The sequence below is a fragment of the Pelodiscus sinensis genome, chromosome 3 (assembly GCF_052426305.1).
Source record: "Pelodiscus sinensis isolate ZL-2025 chromosome 3, ASM5242630v1, whole genome shotgun sequence".
NCBI classification, from domain to species: Eukaryota; Metazoa; Chordata; order Testudines; family Trionychidae; genus Pelodiscus; species Pelodiscus sinensis.
Window position 1 is genome coordinate 5,865,467 of NC_143054.1, and position 27,997 is coordinate 5,893,463.

At 43.2% G+C, this 27,997-nt stretch overlaps 1 protein-coding gene and 1 long non-coding RNA gene across 4 annotated transcripts in view; one reads left to right on the forward strand and one right to left on the reverse strand.

The window, feature by feature from the left end:
• Positions 1–27,997, reverse strand: part of MSRA (methionine sulfoxide reductase A) — a 420,629-nt gene that overhangs the window by 149,629 nt on the left and 243,003 nt on the right. For all 3 annotated transcript variants that reach the window (XM_075923252.2, XM_075923251.2, XM_089776989.1), the window contains one exon: positions 21,314–21,418. In XM_075923252.2, the coding sequence (XP_075779367.1) occupies positions 21,314–21,418 (105 nt within the window). The remainder of the gene's footprint in view (positions 1–21,313; positions 21,419–27,997) is intronic.
• Positions 253–27,992, forward strand: LOC142827725 (uncharacterized). The gene is made up of 3 exons (XR_012902431.2): positions 253–311; positions 20,671–20,820; positions 27,857–27,992. It is a non-coding gene; the product is annotated as an uncharacterized LOC142827725 (long non-coding RNA).

Below are 27,997 nucleotides of genomic sequence, written 5' to 3' on the forward strand. Positions count from 1 at the left end.
ACTCCATCTGGGAAGTTCAGCTTTGAGAGCTGCAGTCCTCACTCACCAGCCTTTCTACGTGTAGGTGATAAGTGAGAACAAGAGGAGTGATGCCCTAGGAAGCCATGTAGTGGTGAATCCTAACTTGGCATTTCCTCTTTCTATTGCCTGCAATGCAGGGCTATGAGGGAAGCCTCCTAGAGGCATGGGTCCACTGCACGTAAGTGATAGGCCCATAACGAGGTCTAACATCTTGTTTCCTTCATGACTGCAGAGCAAGGAGAAGAACTTTGTCCCAACAAAGCAGGTGTGGGAGCAGACTTTGTTTAGAGGTATGTGAGAAGTATCTGGGCAGCTGGTGGGGAGTGTTTGTATTATAATTATTATTTTAAGTAGCTCCATTTCCTTAAGAAGAGGTGCTAATCTCCAGCTGATGTTCTCCACTTCTGCTCCTAGAATTAATTTCCACTCAAAAAATAATTATAATGTTTCAGCATTTTATGGTTACTGAGGCGAAATGGACGGAATCGCTTCTCAAGACAGTAAAAATATCTTATCATAAACCTGGAAAGGCTGACTCAAGACTGTTTGAAGAGCGTGCTCCACTTCTACCTTATTCTCTATTAATTCACACAGATCTAGCAATGCTTAAATGTATTCCTGCACTCTCTTTGACCTTTGTGTGAAGTGTATGAATATACTTTAGCCCATAGAAATCTACTAGTTAGTCTTTCACACAGTTTGGTGGAGCATGCCTATCTGGCTGGCGGGTTTTCACAATCCACTTTGAAACCCTAATTTATTATGCCTCTTAACCGGGAGTAGACTGAAGAGAAACACTGAATGATGAATAAATAAAAGGGATCATCTGTACTGGTATCACAACCTCTGTCCTGTAGGCAGAGTGGGATGAAATCTTTTAACAGAAAAAAGCACCATAATGCAATTATGCAAATGAAGCACAGAAAAGTCAAATTCCAGCTTCATTTGCACTTTTGAAGTGCCTCATTTACATCCCTCTGTCGACAGAGGGATGTAATCTAGATGTAGCCTCCGTGGTAATGCAGCCATGCCACCTTGAACCATGAGCCGATCAGAGAGAGCTAAGCAGGGATGGGTAAAGACATAATTGGGATGAGACCTTCATTGACTAATTAGGAAGTTATATTGATATATGATTATGTCGTAATCTGGTGTGTCTATGCTGCACCCTAGGTGGAAATAAGATACGTAATTTGCCTATCTTATTTCGAGCTTATTTTGAAATAGCTTATTTTGTAATTTGGCGCTGTCTACGTGGCACCAAATTTAGAAATAACCCACTATCAGAAAACGTCCCTTACTCTTTGTGGAATGAGGTTTACAGGGATGTCAGACTAGTGAGCCCAAAATAACAGGCTTGCTGTGAAGACACAGGATAGCTATTTCGGGATACTCCATTATCCTGAAATAGCGTTGCAGTGTAGATGTAGACTAAGTCAGTATTAAACCAATGTCCCAGCTCCATGCCAGAGTAAACTGAAAACTGAAGCCTTGAGTAATGCTTGCTTTGCAGTTTTCATAAGAGTTAGCGTTTTAGCCCTGGTTCCCCTGCCAAACTCCAGCTTGGGTTGTTACATTATTTCTACCTATTTTCTTGATGAAGTTCAATTTAATAGATAGAGAATTATGCATTCTTATTCTAATTTATTCTTGCTGTACATAGCTTATTGATTTCGCCTCTTCACATTTCTCTGGTGAGGGAAGCAACCCCTATATATAAAATTCCTGTATTAGCTTATAACATGTGAGATGCTTCTAAATGCAAGGTGCTGTACAAACGCAAGGCATAGTAATATGAACTTTCAACTGTCAGGTCATTACACTATAATCTGCTGTCCAGGGTAAATGGAGTTACTTTGTTTTTATTTACCTTGAACTTATTCTGAAAACATAACTTTGTAGATGGGGCCGAATGAACCCTGTCTGCATTCTAAAAGCCTCAATGCCGACCACAAATACAAAATACCTTTTAGTGTGTGTTTTGCTGGAGAAGACCAAGGATATTCATTTTAGCTGTCTAGCCAGCTGAGATGTAATCCTGACATTTTATCACATCATGCCCCACATCCTTGTCTCCACCAATAATGCTAATCTCAAGCACCAACCTGCCTCACAGTTGTTCCTCATTTGAGGACTGTTACTACTGTCCATATTACAGTGGTATTATTGATCTCAAACACTGGGCCTCATTTACTAGGGACTTGAGAAATATTTAGTGTCAGACAGCTCCTGTCCCAAACAGCGTACACTCTAAATAGACAAGACAGACATAGGGAGAGAGGAGAAATCAAGGCACAGAGATGAGAAGTGTCTTGCTCAAAGTCACGGGGCAAGGCAGTGGTAGAGCCAGGAACAGAATCTTGGTTCCCTGATTCCCAGTACAGTGCCCTCGCTACTAGACCAGCAGCCCTCTTCTACTCCCACACTTCATGACATGGAGCTAAATTTGGTGTTCCAAAATTTGGGGTTACAGAGAGATGCAGCAAAGGAAGTAGTAAGTTTCCTTGACCCATGTAAGTTTCCTTGACCAAAGATTCTTGTGCCCCTTTGATGGGGTGCCCACCCACACTGGTCTATAAAGAGTTACTAGAACCCTAGGAAGGTTGTGCAGAAAATGGCCAATGAGAGAGGGGCTCTGAGAAGCAGCCAATAGGGGCCAGGCTGGCCCATATTAGAAGGGCTGCAGAGTAGAGCTGCTTTAGCTGCTTCCTGGAGCTTGAGGAGGGAGAACTAGCTGCCTTGCTGGCTGAAGGTAATAAGTCACCCTGGACAGAGCAGTGCTGCAGGCAGATTCCTGGGAAGCTAAAGGCAGCTCCTGGTAGGCTGTGAGATCTGCAGGCTGAGGCCCTGAAGCAAGGACAAAAACGGTGCTGAGAAGGTGGGAAAGTGGCCTAGGGAAAGCCATTCGGGAGTTGAAGGAGACACACCTAGTAGGGGCCTTTTGCAGGGTCCCTGGCCTGAGACCTGGAGTAATGGGTGGACCCAGGTCCCCTACCCATGCCACTGAGGAAGTGGCCAAATAATTGGCTTCGGTTGCCACTGAAAGAAGTGACTGGACAGTGAACTGCAGTTCCCCCAGAAGTGGAGAGAACAGAGAGTAACACTGCTGGAGGGCTGTGTCCTGAAAAGGATGCCACAGTCCTTGGAGCAATACAGATCCAGGAGCAGAGGTGAAGATGGGCAAGACATGACCAGAAGATATTGCAGAGTTAATTCTCTGACAGCCAGCAGGAGGCGCCATTGTGGTGAGTCTCACCCTGTCACAAGCCCTTATTTTAGGTCTCTCTCACACATCTTTAAGAACATAAGAACAGCCATGTTGGGTCAGACCAAAGGTCCCTCTAGCCCAGAATCCTGTCCTCTGACAGTGGCCAGGGCCAGGTGCTTCAGAAGGAATGAACAGAACAATTATTGAGTGATCCATGCCATCCTCCAGACCCAGGTTCTGGCAGTCAGAGGTTTTGGGACACCCAGAGCATGGTGTCTCCCATTTGAGCTTTGGCAGGTTGAAAGGTGTGACTGTCATTGTCTATGAGTCTCATACCATCTTTATATTTCTGCCATCCCATCCCTTGTCTGCAATGTCCTCCTGAGCTAGTGACCTTTCCTACCTCTCTTCTTCATGCACCTTCTGAACCCCAGTTGCACTGTTGATACCTATAAGAAATCACCCAACTAACATCAGGTATGGGGTATAATTACAAATATAACAACTCAGAGCTCTCAAGAGGTGCTCAGAACTAGCTTGCAACCATGAAAGTGTGTTAATAATACTTTTATCTTATCTCTTCCTTCTCTCCCATTGTCTTGCCTAGAATTAGACAGGGACTGTGTCTTGGTGCGTGTTAGTACAATGAGCCCAGCCTTGAGTCAATCCATTAGGTGCTCCAGAAGTAACAATAATAAATTAATGAGCTGCCTTTAGATGCAGACAAACTCATGAGACACCGCACTCAAACAAGTCAAGTACTCCCTTAAAAATATGCTAGGGAAAATTGTAGGCAGGGAAAAACAGTCATTCGTTGAAAATATTGTTGTTTATAAGAGACCGCAGAACTGACCTCTTGTACCTAATTATACATGAAAAAAAAGATTAAAAGCCTACTAATAATCACTGTAAACGATGATTAATGGTGCCATGCCTCATTGCTTCGGATTTCTAGACCCAAGTACAGTTAATTCACAAGTGAGTTCTCCGAGGAAAAGAATATGCAGCATTTTGTTGTAACTTTGTGTAATGTTTTCATTTTATGTGGATAATGAAGAGCTCACCCAGAACGGTGCAACAAGGAAATGCTTATCTCTAGTTCTACACAGAAAGGTCCACATCCAGCTGTCTTTATGTACTCTAAATACCCAGGCTGTGTCTAGACTGGCAAGTTTTTCCGAAAAACTTGCCAGCTGTCTACACTGGCCGCTTGAATTTCCGCAAGAACACTGACTTCCTACTGTCTGAAATCAGTGCTTCTTGCGGAAATGCTATGCTGCTCCCGTTCGGGCAAAAGTCCTTTTGCGCAAAGCTTTTGCACAAAAGGGCCAGTGTAGACAGCTCAGATTTGTTTTGCACAAAAAAGCCCCAAATCACGAAAACGGCGATCGGGGCTTTTTTTTCCACAAAAGCGCGTCTAGATTAGCACGGACGCTTTTCCGCAAAATGTGCTTTTGCGGAAAAGCGTCCGTGCCAATCCAGACGCTCTTTTCCGCAAATGCTTTTAACGGAAAACATTTCTGTTAGAAGCATTTGCGGAAAATCATGCCAGTCTAGATGTAGCACCACTGACTCCATGAAGACAATTAAGCATCAAAAAACCCTAGATTTGTCTGTGACAGAGTGAGGTCACAGAAGACCCATCGCCGGTGCCTCCCGGGTTGCTGACACGGCCACTGCCACACGTCTTCCCTCTCTCTGGGGCTTCTCACCACCCAGTCCTGCTGGGCCAGTTCTGCTGGTCTCCTCCAGCTGGGGCCCCGAGCTGAGATCCCGGCCCCCTAAGAAGCAGTATAGACACTGAACCACTTCAGGTCCAAGGAGAGTACAGTTTTGCACCCAGCTTCCTGGGATACCCCTCCCCTCACGGGATCAAAACCCCCAATGAATTACTTGGGTAAGCCCCCTTTAGCAATCAAAGGGGAAATGTACTCACTGGTTGCCCCCGAATGTAACAATTATTTACACTGGGTTTGATAGTAAGTACAAGTGATTTTATTAAGTACAAGCAGTAGGATTTAAGTGGTTATAAGTACAGGCATAACAAAACAGATTACCAACTCAAAAGACACCGAAAACGCTTAGCTACCTATAACACTAAAATCCTCAGCACAAACTGGCTACGTCTACACTGGCATGATTTTCCGGAAATGCTTTTAATGGAAAAGGTTTTCCGTTAAAAGTATTTCCGGAAAAGCGCGTCTAGATTGGAAGGACGCTTTTCCGGAAAAGCACTTTTTCCGGAAAAGCATCCATGGCCAATCTAGACGTGCTTTTCCGCAAAAAAGCCCCGATCGTCATTTTCGCGATCGGGGCTTTTTTGCGGAAAACACTACTGTGCTGTCTACACTGGCCCTTTTCTGGAACAGTTTTCCGGAAAAAGACTTTTGCCCGAACAGGAGCAGCATAGTTTTTTCCGGAGAAGCACTGATGATTTTACATTAGATCGTCAGTGCTTTTCCGGAAATTCAAGCGGCCAGTGTAGACAGCTGGTAAGTTTTTTCGGAAAAGCGGCTGGTTTTCCGGAATAACTTTCCAGTGTAGACACAGCCACTTAGTATAAACTCACCTTAAAACTGTTTCTGTTCCAGCTGCACCTTCAAAACCAGGGAAAATCCCACTTCCCCTAGGGTCTCTGCTTCACCCTTCTCAGGAGTGTCCAGCCAGCCCAAAGACACAAGTCTCCTACCTTCCTAGTCTTTTTAAAGAATTCCCTTGTTGCATGGGGAGTCACCTGGTCGCTCCCCACCAACCACTGCTAAGACGTAAGGACAAAAGGCTATTTGCATATGACTGCCCAGATGCTGAGGCCTCCCTGGATGACTTTTATTCACACATTTAAAAACCCATGAAGTATTCCCTACTCCATATGTCTAATTTTACACACACGAGTAATACATACATCAAAATAAGATAAATGGATTCAGCGGATTATGGCATGAAGATTGACAGGTTACATCAAGGAATTTGCTCAAAACTCTGGTCATCTGAAGAAGTGGGCTGTGCCCACGAAAGCTCATGATCCCATCGACATGTTTTGTTAGTCTAGAAAGTGCTACTAGACTATTTCTTGTTTTTTAAGTGTATCCTGTACAGACTAACTTGGCTACCCCCTGAAGCTTTCAGTTATGTACATTCATGTCCATAAATCCATCTCATAAGGCATTGGTGTGAGGGGAGGGGGTGAACCATCACATTGCCTACAGAGAATCAAAATCAACAAGCCTGAACAAAGTAGACGTCCCTCTCTTTTCCCTCCCTTCACCCGCAGCCCTGCAGGAACTAATAAACAAGCCAAAAGACCCCTGGGTCACTTTTGATACATCAAAGTCATTTTCCATGAACTAGTTCTCAGTGGTAATGGAAATACTAAATAAAGACCAATCGCTCCAGGTGAGTAGCAGGTGTACGCTACTCCAAAACATTGGAGACACAGCATCTTCTTCCACTGCAGACAAAGAATGAAACCTAGCATTATCTCTTTTCCAGGGCAGTATTTTCCTCATTCTGGAGATATTAACAGATAAAGTCCAGGAGGACTGGATAGCACATTCTTGTCACATATAAAATAAATAAGTTACAATGGCTTAAAAAGCAAAAAGAAATCATAACCCAATTGGACTTTTGCCCTTGAGCCAGAATTGATTCAGTCCGGCTTACTTTATAATGCAAACCATTCAGCCATCTTATCAACCACTATGCTTGCTAACACTCTACTTCATTAAAAAGATGCAGTGTCAAATATCAGCTTCTTTCTGCAATATGGAAAAAAAAACAGTCCCTGAACTGGAAATACAGGTCAGAAAAAGTCTATTCTAATGTATTGAAATAAAAAGACCTTCTTACGCAGGTTAGATCATGGCAGCTGAATTTCCTGAGGAAGGAAAAACAATCAAGTTTTTACTTTTTATGGCATAGTCAGGGTTTGAGAAAGAAGAGGGGGTGGGAAGAGAAGCACATAATTCAGGCATGCTGAGATCAGTTCACTTTGGAAACAAAGTTGGATTCGCAAAGCCATGCAGAAATTCACCATCAAAGGGAGTAGCTATCCCCCTGACCAATCCCCACTGGCAAGGAACATGCTTGCCCCTTTGCATGGATGGCTAGAAAATAAATACCTCATGGATCTGTGACCTCTTCCCCAGAACATGATGATGATGGACAGGGGACTACAAGACAGGTTGGCTGCGAGGTTTGCCTGTTCCTACCTAATGGCTGCTCTTCACTGTAATTTAATTGCCAGGGGAAGGAGCTAGGGGGGCATGAAGACACCATAAGCTTCTAAGCTCCATAAGCTTTGCATACTGGTACTCTCTGGGATCTCCAGGCAGTACTGGAAGTAATGACAATAGCTCCCTTCTGCCAGCACTCTGTCATTTCCTGAGGTTAAGCTGAAAAGGACAAAAAGGGGAGGCCTAAGCTCTCCTCAGGAACCCCTCCAGTGAATAATGTGTTGTGGTAGGGCCATTTTCATTACAGGTTGAACCTCTTAAGTCAAGCACCCTTGGGACTTGACCAGTTCTGAACCAGAGAATTTACCAGACCACGGGAGGTCAATATTGTCTAGCAGCATTGCCAACATTTCCACTGCTGACTGGGCTCTTAGAGGACATTAAGGGGTGAATTAGAGCTAAATAACAGCACAGAACACTGAGTGCCAGGACTGGTGGCTATACACAAACTTTATGAGACCATGGGAAATTTGGCCACACCCATGAAAAGTGGGCATCCGGCTCATTAAAATCATTCCGGACAATGGACGTTTCCAGACCAGAGAGTTCTGAACTAGAGAGGTTCAACCTATATATCTAAACCATCCCTAAAAGATGCTCTCCCCTCTCAACTAAACTTCCTAGCTAGTTATCCTTTGTTTTATATTTGCACTGCTGATTATTTATTCCTACAGGAACCAATACTCTTTTGTCTCATCTGTATCTCATCATATTGATTTCGGCCCATTTCTCTATCAACACTGGGCTGTATTTTATTCCAAAAGCCTCCCAGCTTTGTATTTAATGGAGATTTCATTAGCATCCATCCTCCAAGTCGTCAATGAAACCATTGAATAGTATTGTACCAAGAATGGACCCCTGAGGCGTGAGAAATTCTATTTTGAATAATGTTTGATGTGTCTGGTGACAATATATATATATATACACTTGAAATACATGACAAAGGTGCAAGATGCTTTACCCTGGAGAGTTGCCAGACTCTTTGTAAAGTATAGAGGAAACAGAACAAAAATGTGAAAAATATGAGAACCGGTAACATTCTACATAGCTGAAAGATTCATCTTTTCCTCTGTTCTTCAATTCCTAAATGAAGTTATAGGCCTGTAGCAGAATATATAATGCCGGTTAAGGGTCATTTTTGCATTTCATAGGTGTACAGCTGTTCTTCCACGGCTATAAGTAGACACATCTGCTCATTAGCAATACAATGCAATTTCTAATGTCTAATTTTAATTATTTGCAAATGAAAGATTCCTTATGCAGTGTCTGAAAAAAAGTACAGTCCTTCAAAACTAAATAAATATGCACTACCCCTTGCAAATTAACTGGGTCAGCACACTGAAGACCAGATATTAATCTGCAGAATTCATGTATTGGTATTGGGGCTTGATGCTAAACTGTTTGGAGGATCACAGAGCAGAGAAATAGTTTGTAGGTCTCCTGCTAATGACACTGTCGAATACAGGAGGTTAAACACCCACCACATCATGGATCTTTGTAACACAGAGTACATTTTACATGGACGATCGTTGAACCATGCAAAACAGACTCCTCTGGTGTCAATCCCAGTTTTCCAGGGGCTTATGGAACTTGTAGACTAATTTTGGCCGTAGACAAACAATGACAAATTTGTCTATGTAAAGTAAGATACCTGCCTCTTTGAATGTAAGTGAGGCTTGGGGACATACAGGGACGCTAGTGATCTGAAACAGACGGAAAGTAAATTAGACAGTTATGACAGGATTGCATGTTCTCAGAGAAAGTACAGAGAAGAATCTACCCTATGAGTTTTATGAGGCTAAAATGACAATCCCTTAGTGCACGCTAGAAGGGGATAACCCTAAAGTAAGACAAATGAAACTATTAGGTTAATTAAATTAAACTGACTTTAATTCTGAATGAATTTGTGGAACAGTGATGACAACCAAATGTCCCTATGTAGAAATCTAAAAGTTATTTATTTGTTCATTTTAATATCCCAAGTGTAATCAATATTCTAAGCTAACCGTCAAGACCTTATCAGGTCCCCTCATTTAGGAGCTGCTCCAATGACCGATCCCTGTCGAATCATAGCAAAATTCTGTTTTTCTTTCTAATTATAGTTAATAATATTGATACAGGTTGAACCTCTCTAGTCTGGCACCCTCAGGACCTGACCAGTGCCCAATCATACAATTTGCTGAACTACGGGAGGTCAATATTGTAGTGAGCAGGACTCTATTTTTATTTCGCCAAGCTGAATAAATGGAGCAGCTCTTGCAATGCTGCTTAATAGTATACGTCTGTACTGATATACCATATAGAAAACTACACCTAGCCAAGGGTTACTAGCTCTCTTCGGGTATGTCTACACTAACCACCCTTGTTCGAACTAGGGTGGCTAATGTAGTCATTCGAATTTGCAAATGAAGCCCGGGATTAAAATATCCCGGGCTTTATTTGCATGTTCCCGGGCGTCGCCATTTTTAAATTACCGGTAGTTCGAACTCCCTGTCCACGGCTACACGCGGCATGGGCTAGGTAGTTCGAACTAAAGCCCCTAATTCGGACTACTGTTACTCCTCCTGCAATGAGGAGTACTCCTGCAATGAGGAGTAATGGTAGTCTGAATTAGGGGCTTTAGTTTGAACTACCTAGCCCGTGCCGCGTGTAGCCGTGGGCAGGGAGTTCAAACTACCGGGCATTTAAAAATGGTGGCGCCTGGGAACATGCAAATAAAGCCCGGGATATTTTAATCCCGGGCTTCATTTGCAAGTTCAAATGACTACATTAGCCACCCTAGTTCAAACTAGGGTGGCTAGTGTAGACATACCCTCTATAACAAAGTGTTAGTGTCGTTACATAATTTTACTGTATTGGCACAAGGCAATAAGTACAGCCACTACCTGAGTTGCGAACGGTCGAGTTGCGACCATTCGCACTTACGACCAAAGCTCCCATAGAGTGGTCGTAAAGGCGGTCCCCGAGTTACAAACGCGACCCGCGCTTACGAACAGCGTGGTCACGTGGAACTCAATGGGGTCAGAGTTATGAACGGATCAATTTACGGCCAAGTGTTTGGTCCGTTACTCGTTCATAACTCGGAGAGAGGCTGTAGATAAAGCATAAAAAACTTACTTATGCTTAGTAACATTAGCAGCACTTCCACTGCTTACTGGGCTTTTAGAAGACTGTTAGGGGCAAATCAGAGCTAAATAACAGCACAGAACACTAAGCGCCAGGACTGGTAGCTGTAAACAGACTTTACAGGATCATGGGAAAGTTGGTCCCACCCATGAAAAGCAGACAATCGACTAACTAAAATCAGGCCTGACCACTGATGTTGCCAAACTCGAAAATGCCAGACTAGAGAGGTTCAACCTGTACTTATATTGAAGCATTTTTTCAATTTCTATCCATTTAAATTTTCAATTGTGGGAAACTGGAGGGGGGGGGGGAATGTGCTGGAATAATATTTATGTAATTAGAGTGCACATTGAGATTCAAAAAGTTAAAGGTTATAATTATTAAAACACAAGCTGTCAACATCACTTGCCAAAATATATGAAGTAAATGTCCTTAAATCAAACTCTAAGTTCTCAAGCAGTATTTATTCCTTTGCCTCGCTGTAAATTTTAATGATCATCAATGGAAATATTTTTTCACTGGGGGGGTGTTTGTGTGTGTACGCATGCATAAACTGATTTTTACCAATAAATATCTAATCCCTCCACAGTTAGTTATAGAGAAAATTTGACGGATCAAACATTCCCACTTTTCAAACAGGATCTTTTAGTCTTCCTCATTAACACTCAATCAAGAATCCCAGCAATCCTGAATTAGGCTTTTGTCCAGGGAAATTTGTAACCTAAGTGGAGACTTCCACCTCATTTCAGAGGCAGAAAACCCAGTAACTTGTAACTTTGTGGATATTAATATTGTACATGGTACTGAATGACAAAATTCCTAATCTCTGACCATGGCTACTAACAGCAACTTGATACCAACTAGATCAACATTCAAAAGCCTTCTCAGCTGACCAGAATCAGGGGCAATATGTAGAAAAGTTTTTGCCCTGGACTCAGGAAAGAACTACAATATTTGTGTTAGAATTTGCGTGTCTTTGTATCAGAGTCATAGATATACCTGGTATTCTTGTCAGGGAAAATAACTGGTATTTACTCCATTTTGGGGAAAAAAAGATAACAAAATGGAGACCATGATGGAGATTTTTGAATAGACAGATCTGTTCAAGAAGTGTGCCAGCATATTATTTTCCATTGCAAGATGAGACACTGGATCTATACAGTAATGATAGTGAACTTTATTGCAGGAATACATTACACAGAGTACCAGAGAGGGTCTCTAGCCAGTTGGGTCAGGAGTTTCCTATTCATAGTCTCCATCATGAAAATTCAATCAAATAAAGAAGAGAAATCTGGGAGTGGCTAGAGATCAAGGTGAAGAATCCTTTCCACCCACTAGCATTATTACTGCAGATGTCTGAAAATGGTAAGGACCTAGAGGGAATTTTTCCCCTGTCTTACAAAATAATGCATCTGTAAAGTAAGGGATCAACTATTTCTATTCAAACACCTCAGCTAGTGCCTGGTGTTAACAATATCATATATACTGCACTAGTCAAAAACATGTCCACTGCAAAAGAGATTGCATATGTAGTATATATCCAATCTTCCAAAACAAGTAAGTTACCGATATTCAGACATGAATAAATTAATGTCATAGAAGAATTTTCTGAAGCCTTCACAATCCACTATTAACTGCCCTGCCAGTGACCTGCCACTGCACCATCCATCCATCTCCTCTCTAGTTGTCCCAAATCACAGTGACCCTGCACTATTGCTTCCATAATAATTTTCTCAAGGTTATTTCCAACTCTATGCCTAACAAAGCACAGACATTTACACCTGAATTACATCATGAAGGTCTGTCTCTGCAATAACATTTCTAACACAGGCATTCATCTTTTTTCCATCAAAGAGATACACAAGAGTCTTCACCAGAACTATATTTCAAAAACTTCAATATTCTTATTGTCAGCAGTATTAACTTGTCACAACTCTCATCCATTAAATTGCCATGGAAAAAGTTAGGTTTGTACATTTTCAAGATGTAGTTTTCCATGCTTTCTTAAGGGAGACATAGCTGAGCAAACCATCCCCAGTTAGCTGATTTCTTTGAAAGTGTGTTCTTGGTTGAAAATCTATGTCCCCAGATAGTTAAATTCATTAGCTGCCTCTTCAGATTTTCCATTAATTGTGGAGTCTATTTCAATCCTGGTTTTTTGTCACTCATGTCAACAGGAATGCATTTTGCTCTCATTGCATTCAGGAATAGTCCATATTCTTCATTGTTTGTCTTAGCGACTCCCACATTCTTTGCATTGCATTTGTGGTTTGTAGCAGAGAACATTGTCCCATCAGCATACCTCAGGTTGGTGAAGAGATGTCCACCAGTGGAAATCTCATCTGTTTCCACTTTGTCTCGACCTTCTAAGTAAATTCTACATCTATATTAGGTAGGTTTGGAGACAAAATACCCTTTTGTCTGAAATCTTGCTCAAAGGAAAACCCTCACTGCAGCCTATCACTGTTTGTACTGTGATCTGTTGTTGGTTGGTGAGACTTGTGAGGAGCTCAATAAAATGCTTTGGAATCCCCATATCTGCCAGTATCTTCCACAGATTGTCCTGTTAGACAGTATCAAACCCTCTTGAGTAGTCAGTGAAGCACATGATCGAGGGGTGACTGTGCTCCCTGCATTTTTTAGTAATGTGATGGATATTTGCGATTTAGTCACACATGCCCGGGCACCTTTTGAAACCAGACTGTGGCTGTAGTTCTCCTTCTATCCTTTGTTTCATGTATTCCTAGATTATAGAGAGTAGAACTTTGCACATAGGATCATAGAACACTAGAACTGGAAGAGACCTCAAGAGGCCATTGAGTCCAGTCCCCTGCCCTCATGGCAGGACCAAGCACCATCTAGATCATCCCTGACAGGTGTCTGTCCAAACTGCTCTTCAATATCTCCAGGGATGGAGATTCCACAACCTCCCTGGGCAATTTATTCCAGTGTTTAACCACCCTGACAGTTAGGAAGTTTTTCCTAATGTCCAACCTAATGTGCACTATCAAGGAGAAGGCACAATCTACCTTTAATAAGGACAGAAAAATTCTCAGGGCGTAGCCGTGTTAGTCTGTAATTGAAAAAAATTAAAAAACAACAAATAGTCCTGCAGCACCTTAGAGACTAACAAAACATGGAAATGGTGTCATGAGATTTCATGGGCACAATTATCCTCATTTAGCATTGACACTGCAATTGATAATATTTTTCCCCATTTTTCTCCCATCTCCTTCCCTCCCCATCCCCTCTCTTTCTCTGCTATTTATTTGCACCCTAGACTCCTTCTGAAGAAGTGGGTTGTGCCCATGAAAGCTCATGGTACCATCTTGTTGGTTTCTCAGATGCTGCAGGACTACTCGCTGTTTTTCGAGTTTTTTTCAGAAAAATTCTCTTCATTCAAAACCCAGACAATTTCTAGTCATTAAAGATTTTCTGCGTTTGACAATCCATTTCTGCAGGAATGTTATCTCTTCCTGGTACTTCCACAGGCTTCATTTTCACAGTACCACTTCCTTTCACAGGATTCACGTTTCCGGCCCTAACCGCTTCTGTTGTCCTATATTAGAAGAGGTGAAGCATCAGTCATGTCTCCACCTCCATTTAATATCACCATTAGTGAAGACTCTGCTATCATGTTTGATTTCAGGTAAACTCTTATGGTAAGAAGTCTGACCCCCATGAAAATACATTTTGCCCTTATATTTGCTCTGGGTTTGTCAAGTCTCCCTTTGACTTGGTCTGCTCAGTTCCTTATGTTGTCTTATGCTCTTCCATCTCCGAGCCTCTCTCTTGCATCCTGCATCAGTTTTCTGCCAGCAAAAGAGCTTTGCAGTTAAGCATAATGCAGAATATCTGAATTTAATTAAATGTCTCCCTCTCTCATTTTGTCAATCCGGACCATTACTTTCCATTACTCCTTTTCTTTAGGAGAGCTCAACGTCCCCCCTTTCACATTCAAGTCACCGAATATGTTAGTAAGTGGCATTTAGGCAAGTCGTTTTTACAGCTTGATCAATCACGTCATCGTCAGTGGCTGTTGCAGGGCATAAGCTGTTGTGATAGACATTCCTAGGCTTCACGCAAAGGCAAATTGCAATAGTTCTGTCATTCACTGGATTATATCCAAGCACATACTTTGTCGCCTGGAATAAAATCAGGAGAAAAAATGGGTGCGCATGTTTCTCTTACCCCAAATATTACACTGTGTATTCATCCATTAACCTGAAACAACCCCCGACCCTTCCAATGCAGCTCTGAGATTCCACATTCTTCTATTTTACATCTTTCCAATTCCTTGGTCACAAAGGTGAGGCTCCCTTCGTACTTCTATTTTACATCTTTACAATTCTTTGGTCACAAAGGTGAGGCTCCCTTTGTACATATTCCTCACAACCCATGTTCTACTCGGATTTGTTTATGAAGGTTCAGGTCATTCTTTTCCTTTCTGAATGAGTTGGTACAGCCCCATCATAACCATAGTCTGCATCCTTAATTGCAGAAGCCTCCAATTCAGTATAATGCCCATTCCCAGCTTCTGACAAAACAGAGGCTAAGGACACTGTTCCTGCTTATCCTGGCTAATAAGCATTAATGGTCCTATCATCCATGAATGTATCTAGCTCTTTTCTGAACCTTTTTAGGGTGATGTTTACCGGTTAACTGGGTAACCTTTCACATCCCTAGTAGGAAACAGTATGAAAAAATTCCTGCTCTTCACAACATCCTCTGGTGAGTAGTCCCACAAATTGACTATGCACTATGTGAAGAAGTACTTCCTTTTGTTTGTTCTAAACCTGCTACATATGTAAGCGGGGGAATGGTCCCGCTCTTGTGGGGAACTTTCCTGGCTTCTATACACCCCGGTGAAATGAACCAGCGAAAGGATCTGAGTCCCCGCTCCCACTTCCTTTACCCCACGGCTCCCTGATCCTGAGGGCTCCCCCTCCACTCTCCTGAGTAGCAGAGCCCTTGAAACCCCAACAAGGCTGGGCCCAGGTTTCCTGGGGCTTAATCCCTGACCTTGTAGTCACTAGGGGCAGGAGTTAGGGTGTCCCCACTCCGAGGTGCTCTCTTTACACTGCAGGCCTTCTTGGCCCAGTGATCACTTCATAAGGTTCAAAGCAAATACAATTTATTAAACATCAACTGATTAAAGAGAATAGAATAAGAAACAATGAGAATGGTTAAATGAGAACACACAGCCCTGCTCTGTAGCACAGGGACATCAACACAGCAGTCTGCAGAGTGTAAGGACAGTTCACAGTCTCTTCCTTAGAAGCCCTGGATGTGCTGCAAGGGGCTGCAGGCTGGACACGCTTGCACTGGCAGTGACCACACAGCCTCAGTCTCTAAGTGGCCAGACCCCTCTCCCAGTCCAGAGCCTTTCCCCACACTTTGCAGGTCCCAGTAGCTCACCACATCCAGCTACAGGCTGTGCTGCTTGGCCAGTTCCAGCTCCTTGTGTTGCTTCTCTGTTCCTTTTGGCTTTCTGAGCACTGCCAGTCTGCTGCTCAACACAGGGTCTGCACTGCTTGGCCTGTCTGTGTCTGGTTCTGTCGCTGCAGGACTTCTTCTTGTACTCCTCTCTCAGCTCTCTGTCTTTGCAGGACCTCTTCTGCACACAGCTTGTTTGTTCAGAGACAGAGCCAGAACAATCCCCACTTACAACCTGTCAGTCAGGCTGAGCTGGAGTGTTGACTGCTTTCCATTGTCTCTGGGGTCTGTCAGTCTCATGAACCCTTCCCCTTCTGAAGCTGGTAAACCAAAAAACTCCCACAGAGTTTTAGTAAGGGGTAACAGTCCCCTTACACATATTAATTTCATTTGGTGACCCCTTCTTATATTGTGGGAATAAGTAAATAACTTTTCCTTATTCACTTTCTCCACACCTGTCATGATTTTATAGACCTCTCTCCTATCCCCCATAGTCTCCTTTTCATCCTAGAAAAAAAGTCCCGGTTTTTTAAAATCTCTCTTCATATGGCACCTGTTACAAACTCCTCATCATTTGTGTTGCCTTTTTCTGAACCATTTCAAATTCCAAGAGATCTTTTTCAAGACGAGGCAACCACATTATATGCAATATTCAAGATCTGGGTGAACCATGGATTTAAACAGAGCCAATAAAATATTCTTTGTCTTATTCTCTACATCTTACTTCACATGGCAAAGGCCTATTTTTGGGGAGAAAAAGATGTGAGTTACATTCCCACAACCACAACAGAACACCAGGTGGCCAAACTACACAGCACTCTCAAAACCAAGCACTCCTAAGTGGGAAAAGACTGTTGTTTTTTGACAAAATGAGGCACAGAAAAGTTAAGAACAACATTTTTAAAGGCTCTAATTTTTAGAGGCCCTGGCCTGATACTGAATTGTCTTGAGAGCTGGTGCTGCATGATGGAGCAGAGCAGATTTTTATGCTTATAAAATCTGTGAATGACACTTGGCAGGGAACGGAATGGTTGCAAGTGTATAAAGGACAGAAACAAAATTTTAAATGATCTTGATTAACTGATTTCAGTTCAGTTGACTGATCAGTTCTCCAAGAAGAAATTCAAAAGACAAGTTCAAAATACCACACTTAGGAAGAAAAACTCACATGCCCAAATACAATATGGAGAAAAATTGGATAGGTGGTGGTACTGCAGAAGAAGATCTGGAGGAGTTACAGCAGATCACAAACTGTATTTAAGCCACCCATGTTGTGCAGTTGTGGAAAGTATTCAGGGTTAGATTAATAGGAGTCAGGTATCAGAGGGGTAGACATATATCCGCAAAAACAAGTAGGAATTCTGTGGCACCTTAAAGACTAACAGATTTCTTTGGCCATAGCCATGCATCTGACAAAATGGGGTTTTGCCCATGAAAGCTTATGACCAAATAAATCTGTTAGGACCTCTCTTCACTATAAGGAAGATCGCTGGTGCTGCAATCAATCTTCCGGAGTTTGATTTAGCATACCTAGTTAAGACACACTAAATCAAACTCAGAAGGTGCCTCCGCCAGCATCCAGTACCCCTCCCTTTGCGAGTAGTAAGGGAAGCCAAGAGGGGTATTTGCTCCCATCGGCCTCCCACTGTAGGGACGCCACCAAGCTCATCTTACGGAAAGATGACTCCAGCTCCTTGTTCTATGTAACTAGAGTTGTATACCGTAAGCCAACCTGTTGGGTGTAGCGTAGACCTAGCCTTAGTCTTTAAGGTGCTACTGGACTCCTTGCTATATTAACAGGAGCACTATATATTAGGCATAGGAGGTAACTGTCCTGCTTTGCTGGGCAGTGCTGAGGCCTCAGTCTTCCCATTTTAAGAAGTGGACAAATCAGAGGAAGTCCAAAGGAAAGGTACAAAAATGAGAAAAGGTTTAGAAAAACCTCATCTGTGAAGAAAAGCTTTAAAAAACTAGACATAAGTAATCTTGACTAAGAAGAGAAGAGTGAAGAGTGATTTAATAAGTCTTCAAGTATGTCATGGACTTTTATGAAGAGGATGGAAATCAATTGCTTTCTTTGTCCACTAAAGATAGAATAAGAAGTAAACAGCTTACTCTGTAGAAAGGGATAATTCGGTTAGATTTTTTTCCCTAATATTTAACTCTAAGGATAGTTAAGTACTGAAAGAAATTACCAAGGGCAGTTGTGGAATCACCATCATTGGAGGTTTTTAGAACAGGTTACACAAGCACATAGCAGTGATGGTCTAGGTCCGGGTCAGTCCAGCACAAAGGCCTAGATGACCTCTCAAGGGGCCTTCCAGCTCTACATTTCCACGATTCTATGCACTATGGGGAAGCTGCCTTGACAGCCAGAGAGTGAGGAAAGGGCTTCTGCCTACTTGAACAAAACCTGAATCTGATGTTTAAATAAATGCCTGTGAAAACTGCTAGGCCAGAGGTTCTGAACCTTTTCACAGAGCACCTTGTGGATACCGCGCCTTCCACTCAATATTTTGTGTACAAGGTTCATCGCTGTTTGCAGTCTCCTTATACTCCTGGTGCATCCTGAGCAAGGTATGGGGCGTGGCTCCACACTGTCGGAAGGGGCGGGGCTTCAGGCAGAAGTGGCAGGGCTGGGGCGTGTTGTGCCTCCCCCTCTACCCTGACAGCTCTCAGCACCTCCTGGAGCATACTACATGGAGCTCTGGTGGCAATTTAAAGGGCCCAGGACTCTGTCTGCTACTGTATAAGCAGCAGTGCCTCCCTTTTGACTTGCTAGGCCCTGGTGCGGTTACCCCATTTGCCTCACCCCCACCTCTTGGGGGGCTTGGGGCAACTACAGCAATTTCTGACAAAGGAAAGCATTGTGGGAATTCTTGATTTCGCTGCTGGGGAAAAAAGAAAGACGTGATCATCATGAGACCAGCCATTTCACAGTGCATCACCTGAGCAAGCTGGGGCTATAAAAATTCTTAATTGATCCACAGAACAGGCACAACACGGACTGTGGCGATACAAACTTCCCCACATTTTCCACCAACAGGCCACACAGCTGACTTAGGTAAAAAGCTCCTAGAAATGGGACATAAGCTTAGGGTTTAGGGTACTATTAGGATGTAGCTCACATCAGAAAAACCACAACCTAGGGTGAGCTTATGGTTTGAAAAGCATGCATTGTAAAAGGACCTAATGCACTGAACACTGGTGTGTTCTAGCCTGTATCCTAGAATGCAAAACAAAACCTTGCAATGTAAGGAGCTGATCCTATATATGCTAGCTCCTTCTCACACAAATAATCCTATCTGAAGATAGTGGTTCTGCACATGGGACCACTCCTGTGAATAGAGGTTTTTAGGATCAGGCCCTAAATCAGGGGTGTCCAAACTTTTTTCAAAGAGGGCCAGATTTGAAGAAGTGAACATGCGTGAGGGCCGTCCCCGCACTCTCAGCCCCAAGGCGGAGGGCCCGCAGGGTCGGAGGCGGGCGGAGAGCGCAGGGCACGTCGGCCTCACGCCGGCCCGGGGCCAGGGCGAACCCGCAGCCGAGCAGGGGAGCGGGGCTGCGGACATGCCCTACAGGGCAGGCTCTAGGACCGCAGAGGCCATGGGCGGCGGCGGCGGCGCGGCCGGAAGCGGCGCGCCAGTTCAAAAGAGCGCCGGGGAGCCAGGAGAGGGGGAGGAAGCGGGGGCCGTATTAAATCGGAACACGGGCCGCAATTGGCCCGCGGGCCGGACTTTGGACATGCCTGCCCTAAATGAAACAGACCTACAGGGAATGTCTACACTAGCCCCCTAGTTCAAACTAGGGAGGCTAATGAGGGCGACCAAAATTACAAATGAAACGTGGGATTTAAATATCCCGCGCTTCATTAGCATGTTCCTGGGTGGTCGTCATTTTGGAAATTGACTAGTCCGGAAGAACTGCCCGCGTCTACACGCGGCAGTGAAACGGGAGTTCGAAGTAAAGCTCTAACTCGAATTAGCTGTTATTCCTCCTGGAATGAGGTTTAATAGATAATTCGAATTAAGGGCTTTACTTCGAACTCCCATTTCACTGCCGCGTGTAGATGCAGGCAGTTCTTCTGGGCTAGTCAATTTCCAAAATGGCGACCGCCTGGGAACATGCTAATGAAGCGCGGGATATTTAAATCCCACGCTTCACTGTAATTTTGGTCGCCCTCATTAGCCTCCCTAGCTCGAACTAGGGGGCTAGTGTAGACATATCCATACAGATCAGGAATAAAAGTCACCAAGTGACCTGAAGGTCTGAATCTGAAAACAGTGCCAATTTTTAACATTTTCTTTTTATTTTCTTTAATGTTTCCTGAAAACTGGACTGAAACCTTCAGGAAGCAGATCTCCAAATATTCAAGAGTTATAAATAACAAGGCACAAATGCTGCCTCCCACATCTCTTAACATAGGGACTCTTTCCCTCTTGCCCCACATCCTGTTTTCCCCAGTGTCCACTCTAGTGATTCAAGCTGAGACCTGTAGGATCCCATGAGCCAATATAAGAGGAGAAAACACCCCTCACACACATCCTCCCTCTTAAGAGCATCCTTTTTAATATTAACCACATAGCTAAATGCATGACAACTGGGGTGAAAATGTAGAAAATGACTTATTTTTATGTAATATTTCAGGGCATCATATTGGAGTGAATGTTCGGAAACAATATACACACGTAAAATGTTTTCTCAATACAATTCATCATTCCTGTTTGAACAGATGTGCATAATGTTATCATGCTGCCACTTCCAAGAGGATGAATTAAACCAAAAAGCTTGAATAAGGTAAGAAGCTAATACGTTGAGGCTGGTGGTACCTTTGAGCCTCATGTCTTTCCTCCTTTTGCTCGTTTTCTCTAATCATAACAGATACCCACCGTAATTTAAAAAAGATGAAAAATGTGAAATGTATGGAGGGTAAAGTTTCTATGCATGAGTCAAATTGCCAGCTCCGAAGCTGCTGAGAAATATGCTTTAATTTAGGAGACAAAAGAGAGCATTACGGAAAAATTGTCATAATCAAAAGTGAGAGGATTTTCTATTGTCTAGTCTCTTTCTCTCTGTGGGAATTTTCCCAGCACAGACAGCTGTAAGGGGGGAGGGGTATTGTGAGCATCTACATCCTCTTTCTCCCTCTCCCTCTGTCAATAAATGTCTGCAATCATATTCTTGAGCTCCCATGTGATTTCAAGGTTCATCTCTTCCATGCAGCTCAAACACTAATTATCCCAGCTGTAATTAGTAAGATAATTAAATACTGGCTCACTCATCACTCTACCTTGTGTCGGGTCATGATTCTCCCAGAAGACCTTGAGCAGATTCTGAAATCTGATGTTTTCTGGCTGATACACGACTCGCACAGCTTCTGTGTGGCCAGTTTTCCCTAAAACGACAATACAGAACTCGACAATGTTAGTATCAATCAACGAAGGCACAGCCAAGACATGAAGCACAATCTTTTTGCTTTCCCAAATGCAAAACGGTAATGCATTTGTGTTTTCATCTAACCGAACTGTAGCCCCAGGCTCTTTTACAGACTCCTCCATGACAGTGTCCCTAGTCAGACAAACTGCTCGTTTGGATAAGGCCCATCAATGGACTAAACACACTGATGAATAAGAGCAAGCCCATCATAAGAATTCAGCAACTTTCAGAAAAAATGTAAATTGTGGTTAAAATATTCCTTAAAATATATGAAGTCAGTAAAGTCACTGAAGGCAAAAAAACAAATGGCATGAGCCTGTTAGACAGTCTCAGAAACATGACTGCAAACGATCCTCTATTGCCACACCACAGAATACCAATGGGCTTCAGTGACAGGCGAGTGCCTGAGCACTAGGACAGGAAACGAAAAGGAGGTAAGTGCACAGCAATGCACACAGAAAGAGATTATTCGTATTTTTGGCTACTTTATGAGTCCTCCAGCAGCCCTTACACATCCAAGCTTCCCAAAACCTGAAGTGAAAGTTCAAGCTTCCCAAAACCTGAAGAATCAGATCAGTTAACTTTCTTTTATGATAATGACTAAAAGACTTAGCCAGCATTGCTCGGGTCCTTCGGGGCAGAGGGAATGTGGGGGACTCAGGACAGGAGACTGGGTGTGTATAGGGGAGCAGAAATCAGGGTTGGGGAGTAAAGAGAGGCTCAGGGCAAGGGGTGAGGGCATGCTGAGGGCAAGGGTGGGGGTGCCAGAGCCATGGCAGGGGATGGAGAAGTGTGGGGGGGGGGACCAAAGAGGGACCGTGGGCTCAAAGCAGGGGATGGGAGTGGATAGCGGCTGCTCCCTGGGACTCGGGCCACGCAGCACAGGGCAGAGCGGGGTGGTGGGGCTGTGTAGCCCGGGGCAGTGGGGATCACAGGTCTGCTGACTGGCTTCTCCCCAGGAATTACCTGGTGCAGTTGGGGCCATGCATCCTGGCTAATGGCTGTTCCCTGGGGCTGGGGCACTTGCTGCCCCCGCCCCCTGCATGATCATTCTGGAGTAGAACTGTCTCTGCTATCACACCCCTCCCTTTCTGTTTGATGAAAACAATCACATTCCACGCACATTCCCTTGTCCTGGCACAACCAAACCCTGAGTTTGCTTAAAGTTATGATCAGAGGAACTTGCATAGCATGTTTGGTGCTCCTAGCTCTTATCATTTAGGAGGTGTTCTTGAATTAACGGGCTCACAGTCAGACAGATGGACACAATCAGATGCAAAAATCTTCTCAAATGTCTAGTAGATTTAACATTTCTATTAGCATCATGCACATGCTCCTCGGTCAGGATCAGGCCCCCATCATGCTAACATTGTACAAGCCCATACAAAGAGTTTTCAAATGAAGAAACGGTTTCCTTTATTTGTGTAATCTTTCCTTAAGTGTAAAAAATACAAATTTTATTCTCTGATGAAATCCACATATTCAACACCAATAAAAGACTCTGGAAATGTTGACAAGGAAAAATACTAGCAGTCCTCCATTTTGCTGGGAAGGGGATACACCACTTGAATACACAGAGCTAGACTTTGATCTCAGACACCAGTGTAAATCTAAATTAATTCAATTCCCTTCAGTGGAACTGGTCTGGATTTACAGCAGTGAAACACACAGAAGAATCCGGGCTGCTGATGGTTTCTGAATTAGCTGCTACTGTTCTAAGTGTCGCTGGGGAAAGCTCTGTAAAGACATTTGCTTAATGCTCAGCAGAACTGAAAAAAGTAAAAAAGAGAGACAATAATGGGGAAAAACACATGATGGCATTATGTCAATCGGAGATGCCTCCTACTTTCCAACCTCAACTACTGCAATCATTTGTGTCTGCTTTGTCTCACAGCTGAAATAGAGAAGGGCAAGGAACTGAGGAAAAGTAAAGTAAGCTAAAGGAGGGAGTATAGGCTAGATTCAAGAAGAGACCTAAAATACAAGGATTAAATTTAATCTGGAAGATAGAAAAGTAAAAGGGGCTCTGACAAAGGTGCACAATAAACAATCATGAAAAGTACAGTGAAATCCAACTGGGTTCTAGGTGTCCTATCTCGTAACACAATAAAGAGACACTCAGAGCATGTCTACACAGCAGGGCTAAACTCGAAATAAGTTACGCAACTTGAGCTATGTCAAGCTATTTCGACTTAAGGTACGCAATTATTTCAATTTTTGGCGCTATCTACACAGCAGGAAGTCCAAGTTAGAGCACTCTTCCTCCGACTTCCCTTACTCCTCATATAAGGAGGTTTACAGAAGCCAGAGTAAGAAGTCCATTGTTTCGAATTTATTTTGAAATACTGGGGTTGCTGTGTAAACGCACACTATGGGTGCGTCTAGACTGGCAAGATTTTGCGCAAAAGCAGATGCTTTTGCACAAAAACATGCCAGCTGTCTACACTGGCCGCTTGAATTTGCGCAAGAGCACTGACGTTCTAATATAAGAATTCAGTGCTTCTTGCGCAAATACTTTGACACTCCCGCTCAGGGATAAGCCCTCTTGCGCACGAATACTTGCGCAAGAGGGCCAGTGTAGACAGGCACCTTAATTTTTTGCACAAGAAAGCCCGATGGCTAAAATGGCCATCGGAGCTTTCTTGCGCAAAAGCATCCGTGCCAATCTAGACGCTCTTTTGCAGAAATACTTTTATGGAAAAACTTTTCCGTTAAAAGTATTTCTGCAAATCATGCCTGTCTAGACGCAGCCCTCATGATTCCAAAATAATGCTGCTGTGTAGACATGTCCTCAGTAAGTTTAGTAGCAAGTACCAGGAAATTATTTTGTACATGAGAATGGCCATGCTGGGTCAGATCAAAGGTCCATCTAGCCCAGTATCCTGTCTGCTGACAGTGGCCAATACCAGATACCTCAGAGAGAGTGAACACAACAGGTAATCAAGTGATCCCTCTCCTGTCATCTATTCCAGCTTCTAGTAAACAGAGGCTAGGGATACCATATAAACCAAGCTACTTTCCTCTGCATGATATTTATCAGACAAACACAGTGATGGCCCAATTCTACCTTCACCTGGGCAAATCAAATTCCAAGGGCAGACTAACATTAGGTTAACAGAGAAGGGTTAGGCATTTACGTGAATAAAAATAATTCACAATTTAAACTTGGTTACACAGGCCTCCACCATCAGAGATGCATTGCCAGCAAACTGGGGTCAGCAAGGAGATTTTCACCCAACAGTATACGCGTAATTAGCTGGCAGCACTATGAAAGGAGGAAGGGTCCTTGATGCACAAGTACAGGGTAATGTCACTATGAAAAGTGGAGGAGCAGATAAATGGATGATGGTCTGTTCCAATATGGCAATTATGACTTCTCTGCGTATGGCAGCTAAAGATGAAAGCTAAGGGAACAGCTGCTAACAACATCAGCATACATTGCTTCTTTTCTTTAACTCAGTGTGAACTTTACAAAAGGATCTTATCTCACCAACAGGAGTAAATAGCACATCTAATCTGGCCAGCTTTAGATCAGAAGACAGTCTCTCAAAGAACTTCAAAACAACAGAGCTTCCACCTTTCCTCACAACTGGAGCCGCAATTACATGGCGTCAGCGTACTTTGTTCTGACTAATCTTGGAGCTCAAAGAATCCGTTTGCTGATTTTCCTCTGAACAAGACATTCGCGGTGCTGCTTTGAGAAGTTTGGCCTGACCTCAAGAAAAAACCCTTGTGATGTGAGGCTGCAGGAGGGCGGGATGATAGAATTCGAGCATGTCTAAAACCGATATCCCTCCTCAGACAGAACACAAGGGGACGATGTCTGCTGGCCCTGTGAGATTCACCTTTAATTTTCCTCAAAGCCTTTACGCAATAAACTCCCAGGGGATTTTCTTCCATAACATGGCCTGAAAGTTACTGCTACTCACAGCACCATTAACCATTCCACACAGAGTACTTACCTGCAAGGTGCAGAGCAATTTCATTTCCCACTGACTTTGATGGATACCTCAGCAATGATTTGCTATACAGATGCTGACAAGCACCATAAGAACATAAGAACGGCTGTACTGGGTCAGCCCAAAGGTCCATCTAGCCCAGTGTCCTGTCTGCCGACAGTGGCCAGCACCAGGTGCCCCAGAGAGGGTGGACCGAAGACCATGATCAAGCGATTTGTCTCCTGCCATCCCTCTCAAGCCTCTGACAAACAGAGGCCAAGGACACCATTTTATCCCCTGGCTAATAGCCTTTTATGGACCTAACCTCTATGAAATTATCTAGCTTCTCTTTAAACTCTATTATAGTCCTAGTACTGCACCATGCAGTATTGGGTGCTCTCAGCTGCACTGGAAGGAGCACCGAACACGGCTGTGGCAGGGGAACGAATGGAAACAGGGCTCCTGAGAGTATTCTGCACTCCAGCTAGGAGTGATCCTTCAAGCAAGAGCAGACAGACTCGTGTTAGTGGGGCTGAATGGTCATGTTAAAATAGCAGTGGGGTGTTGCAGCTTCGGCTGGAGCAGGGGTTCTTAAGACTAGAGGGTTGGGTTGGCTTGCAAACCCAAGTTGCAGCCCCAACTGGAAAATCCAAGCTGCTCTTTTTAGCACACTAGCTCCAGTCTTTGGTTCATAGTGTCCTCAGTTCACCTCTTCCTCTCGATTAGCTGGTTTTTCATAATCATCATAAAGTCTAATATGTTACCCAGAACTAAGCTTCACCTTAATTTCCAATAGGAAGTTGTAATAAGTATGAATATTTTATCTCCCCCCCCACAAAGTCAGCAGTTTACATTGGTTTTTTTTCTTCAAAGTGGTTTATTCTATCACTGTGTAACTCCAGCAGGTGGAACTGAACCTGGAACTTCTGGAGCTTAGTGCACGAGCTTCTACCGCTTGAGCTAAAAGCCAGCTGGCTCCCAGCGAAGGCTGTAAAGCGAACTCATTCTTCCTCTCTGTAAGTGGTCTAGGTGCCACACTAAAAACTAGGCATCACTAAATGAATGTAATCGGTAGCAGGTTTAAACCAAACAAAAGGAAGTTTTTCTTTATGCAGCACACATTCAACTTGTGGAACTCCTTGACAGAGGATGTGGTGAAGATCACGACTTTAACAGGGTTCAAAAAAGGAACTAAATAAATTAATGGACGTTAGGACCAGCAATGGGTATTGGCCAGGATGGGTAGGAATGACGTCCCTAGCCTCTGTCAGAGGCTGGAAATGGATGACAGGAGAGGGATCACCTGATGATTACGTGTTCTGTTCACTCCCTCTGGGACAACTGGCATTGGTTACTGTCAGAAGACAGGATACTGGGCTAGATGGACCTTAGGTCTGACCCAGTATGGTCATTCTTTATGTTCATACATGGGACAGTATGCCACACCTAGCAGGTGTATGGGTTAAAACTACATATAATTTAACTGAGTGTTAAGTGGGCAAAAAATCCTTTATTGATAGAGACCATTGTCCGATCCCTCTACTTTCTACAGACAAGTCTACTTGAAAATCAAAATAAGCTTAGCCAAAGAAGAACTTAAACTGCTGGTGAGAAGACTGTTTGCCAACAAGTGAGTGTCTATCTCCATTTGCTTGAACTGAGTTGCAAAAAGTTCTTTACAAGATTACCGAGAAGTTGCTAACAGTTCCAGGGCCTAATCCATTTCTTTCCACTTTATCCTTGTCAGTGGAAATATTTTAGACTTAGTGCTCATCCAGCAATTCAATCTTTTCATTTTTACTTAGAAGGAAACATGATAGAGGGTTTACTTAAAATACCCCACTACTCAGAAAAACATTACAATGTTTGATTTCAAGAGCCCTCTCCTGCAATCACTGCAGGCATAGAACTCCCTCGAAGTCAATGGAAGCAATATTGGTAGAAGGACAGCAGAAGCATGAGGGATGTGATGTGAATTCAGAAAAAGTTTAATTCCGATTCAGAAAGGAGCAGCAGGGATAAATGGGTGTAATGCTAGTATCTGAAAGTGTTTCTTTATAGAACATTTTAAGACAGGGGATTGCAAATATTAGATAGCCTGGAAGATAAAAAGAAGCGAGAGCAAGGTAATTCAGTATCTATGCTTTTCAATTAGACTGCCAGAAAGTGGAACTTTCTCCTTTTGTCATGAGTGTGATTTCTATCTTGAGGATATAACTGAAGAGAAAGTTAGGTGTCAGTAGACATGCCAACTCTCACAATTTGTGAGTCCATAAACCAGTGTTTCCTTTAGAACAAAACCATGTACATCTCAGTCCTTACTATTTGAAACCAGATGAGAAGAATGATATTGGTATTAAGATGATTTCTGTTTAATGTCTACCCTGCCATTCAAAATGTAAACCTTCTAACAATCAGAAACATATAAAATATGCATAATTATGTTGTTTGCCCAACAGATTACGATTGCAGTGAAATAAAAATGCAAAGAAGAGAATAATCAATATGGTTTCACAAAGGACTGCTGAAAAACAGGAGAATAAAAACAACCACGACTGGAGACAGAGACAACAGAGGGAACCTAGTAAGGTTAAACAGGT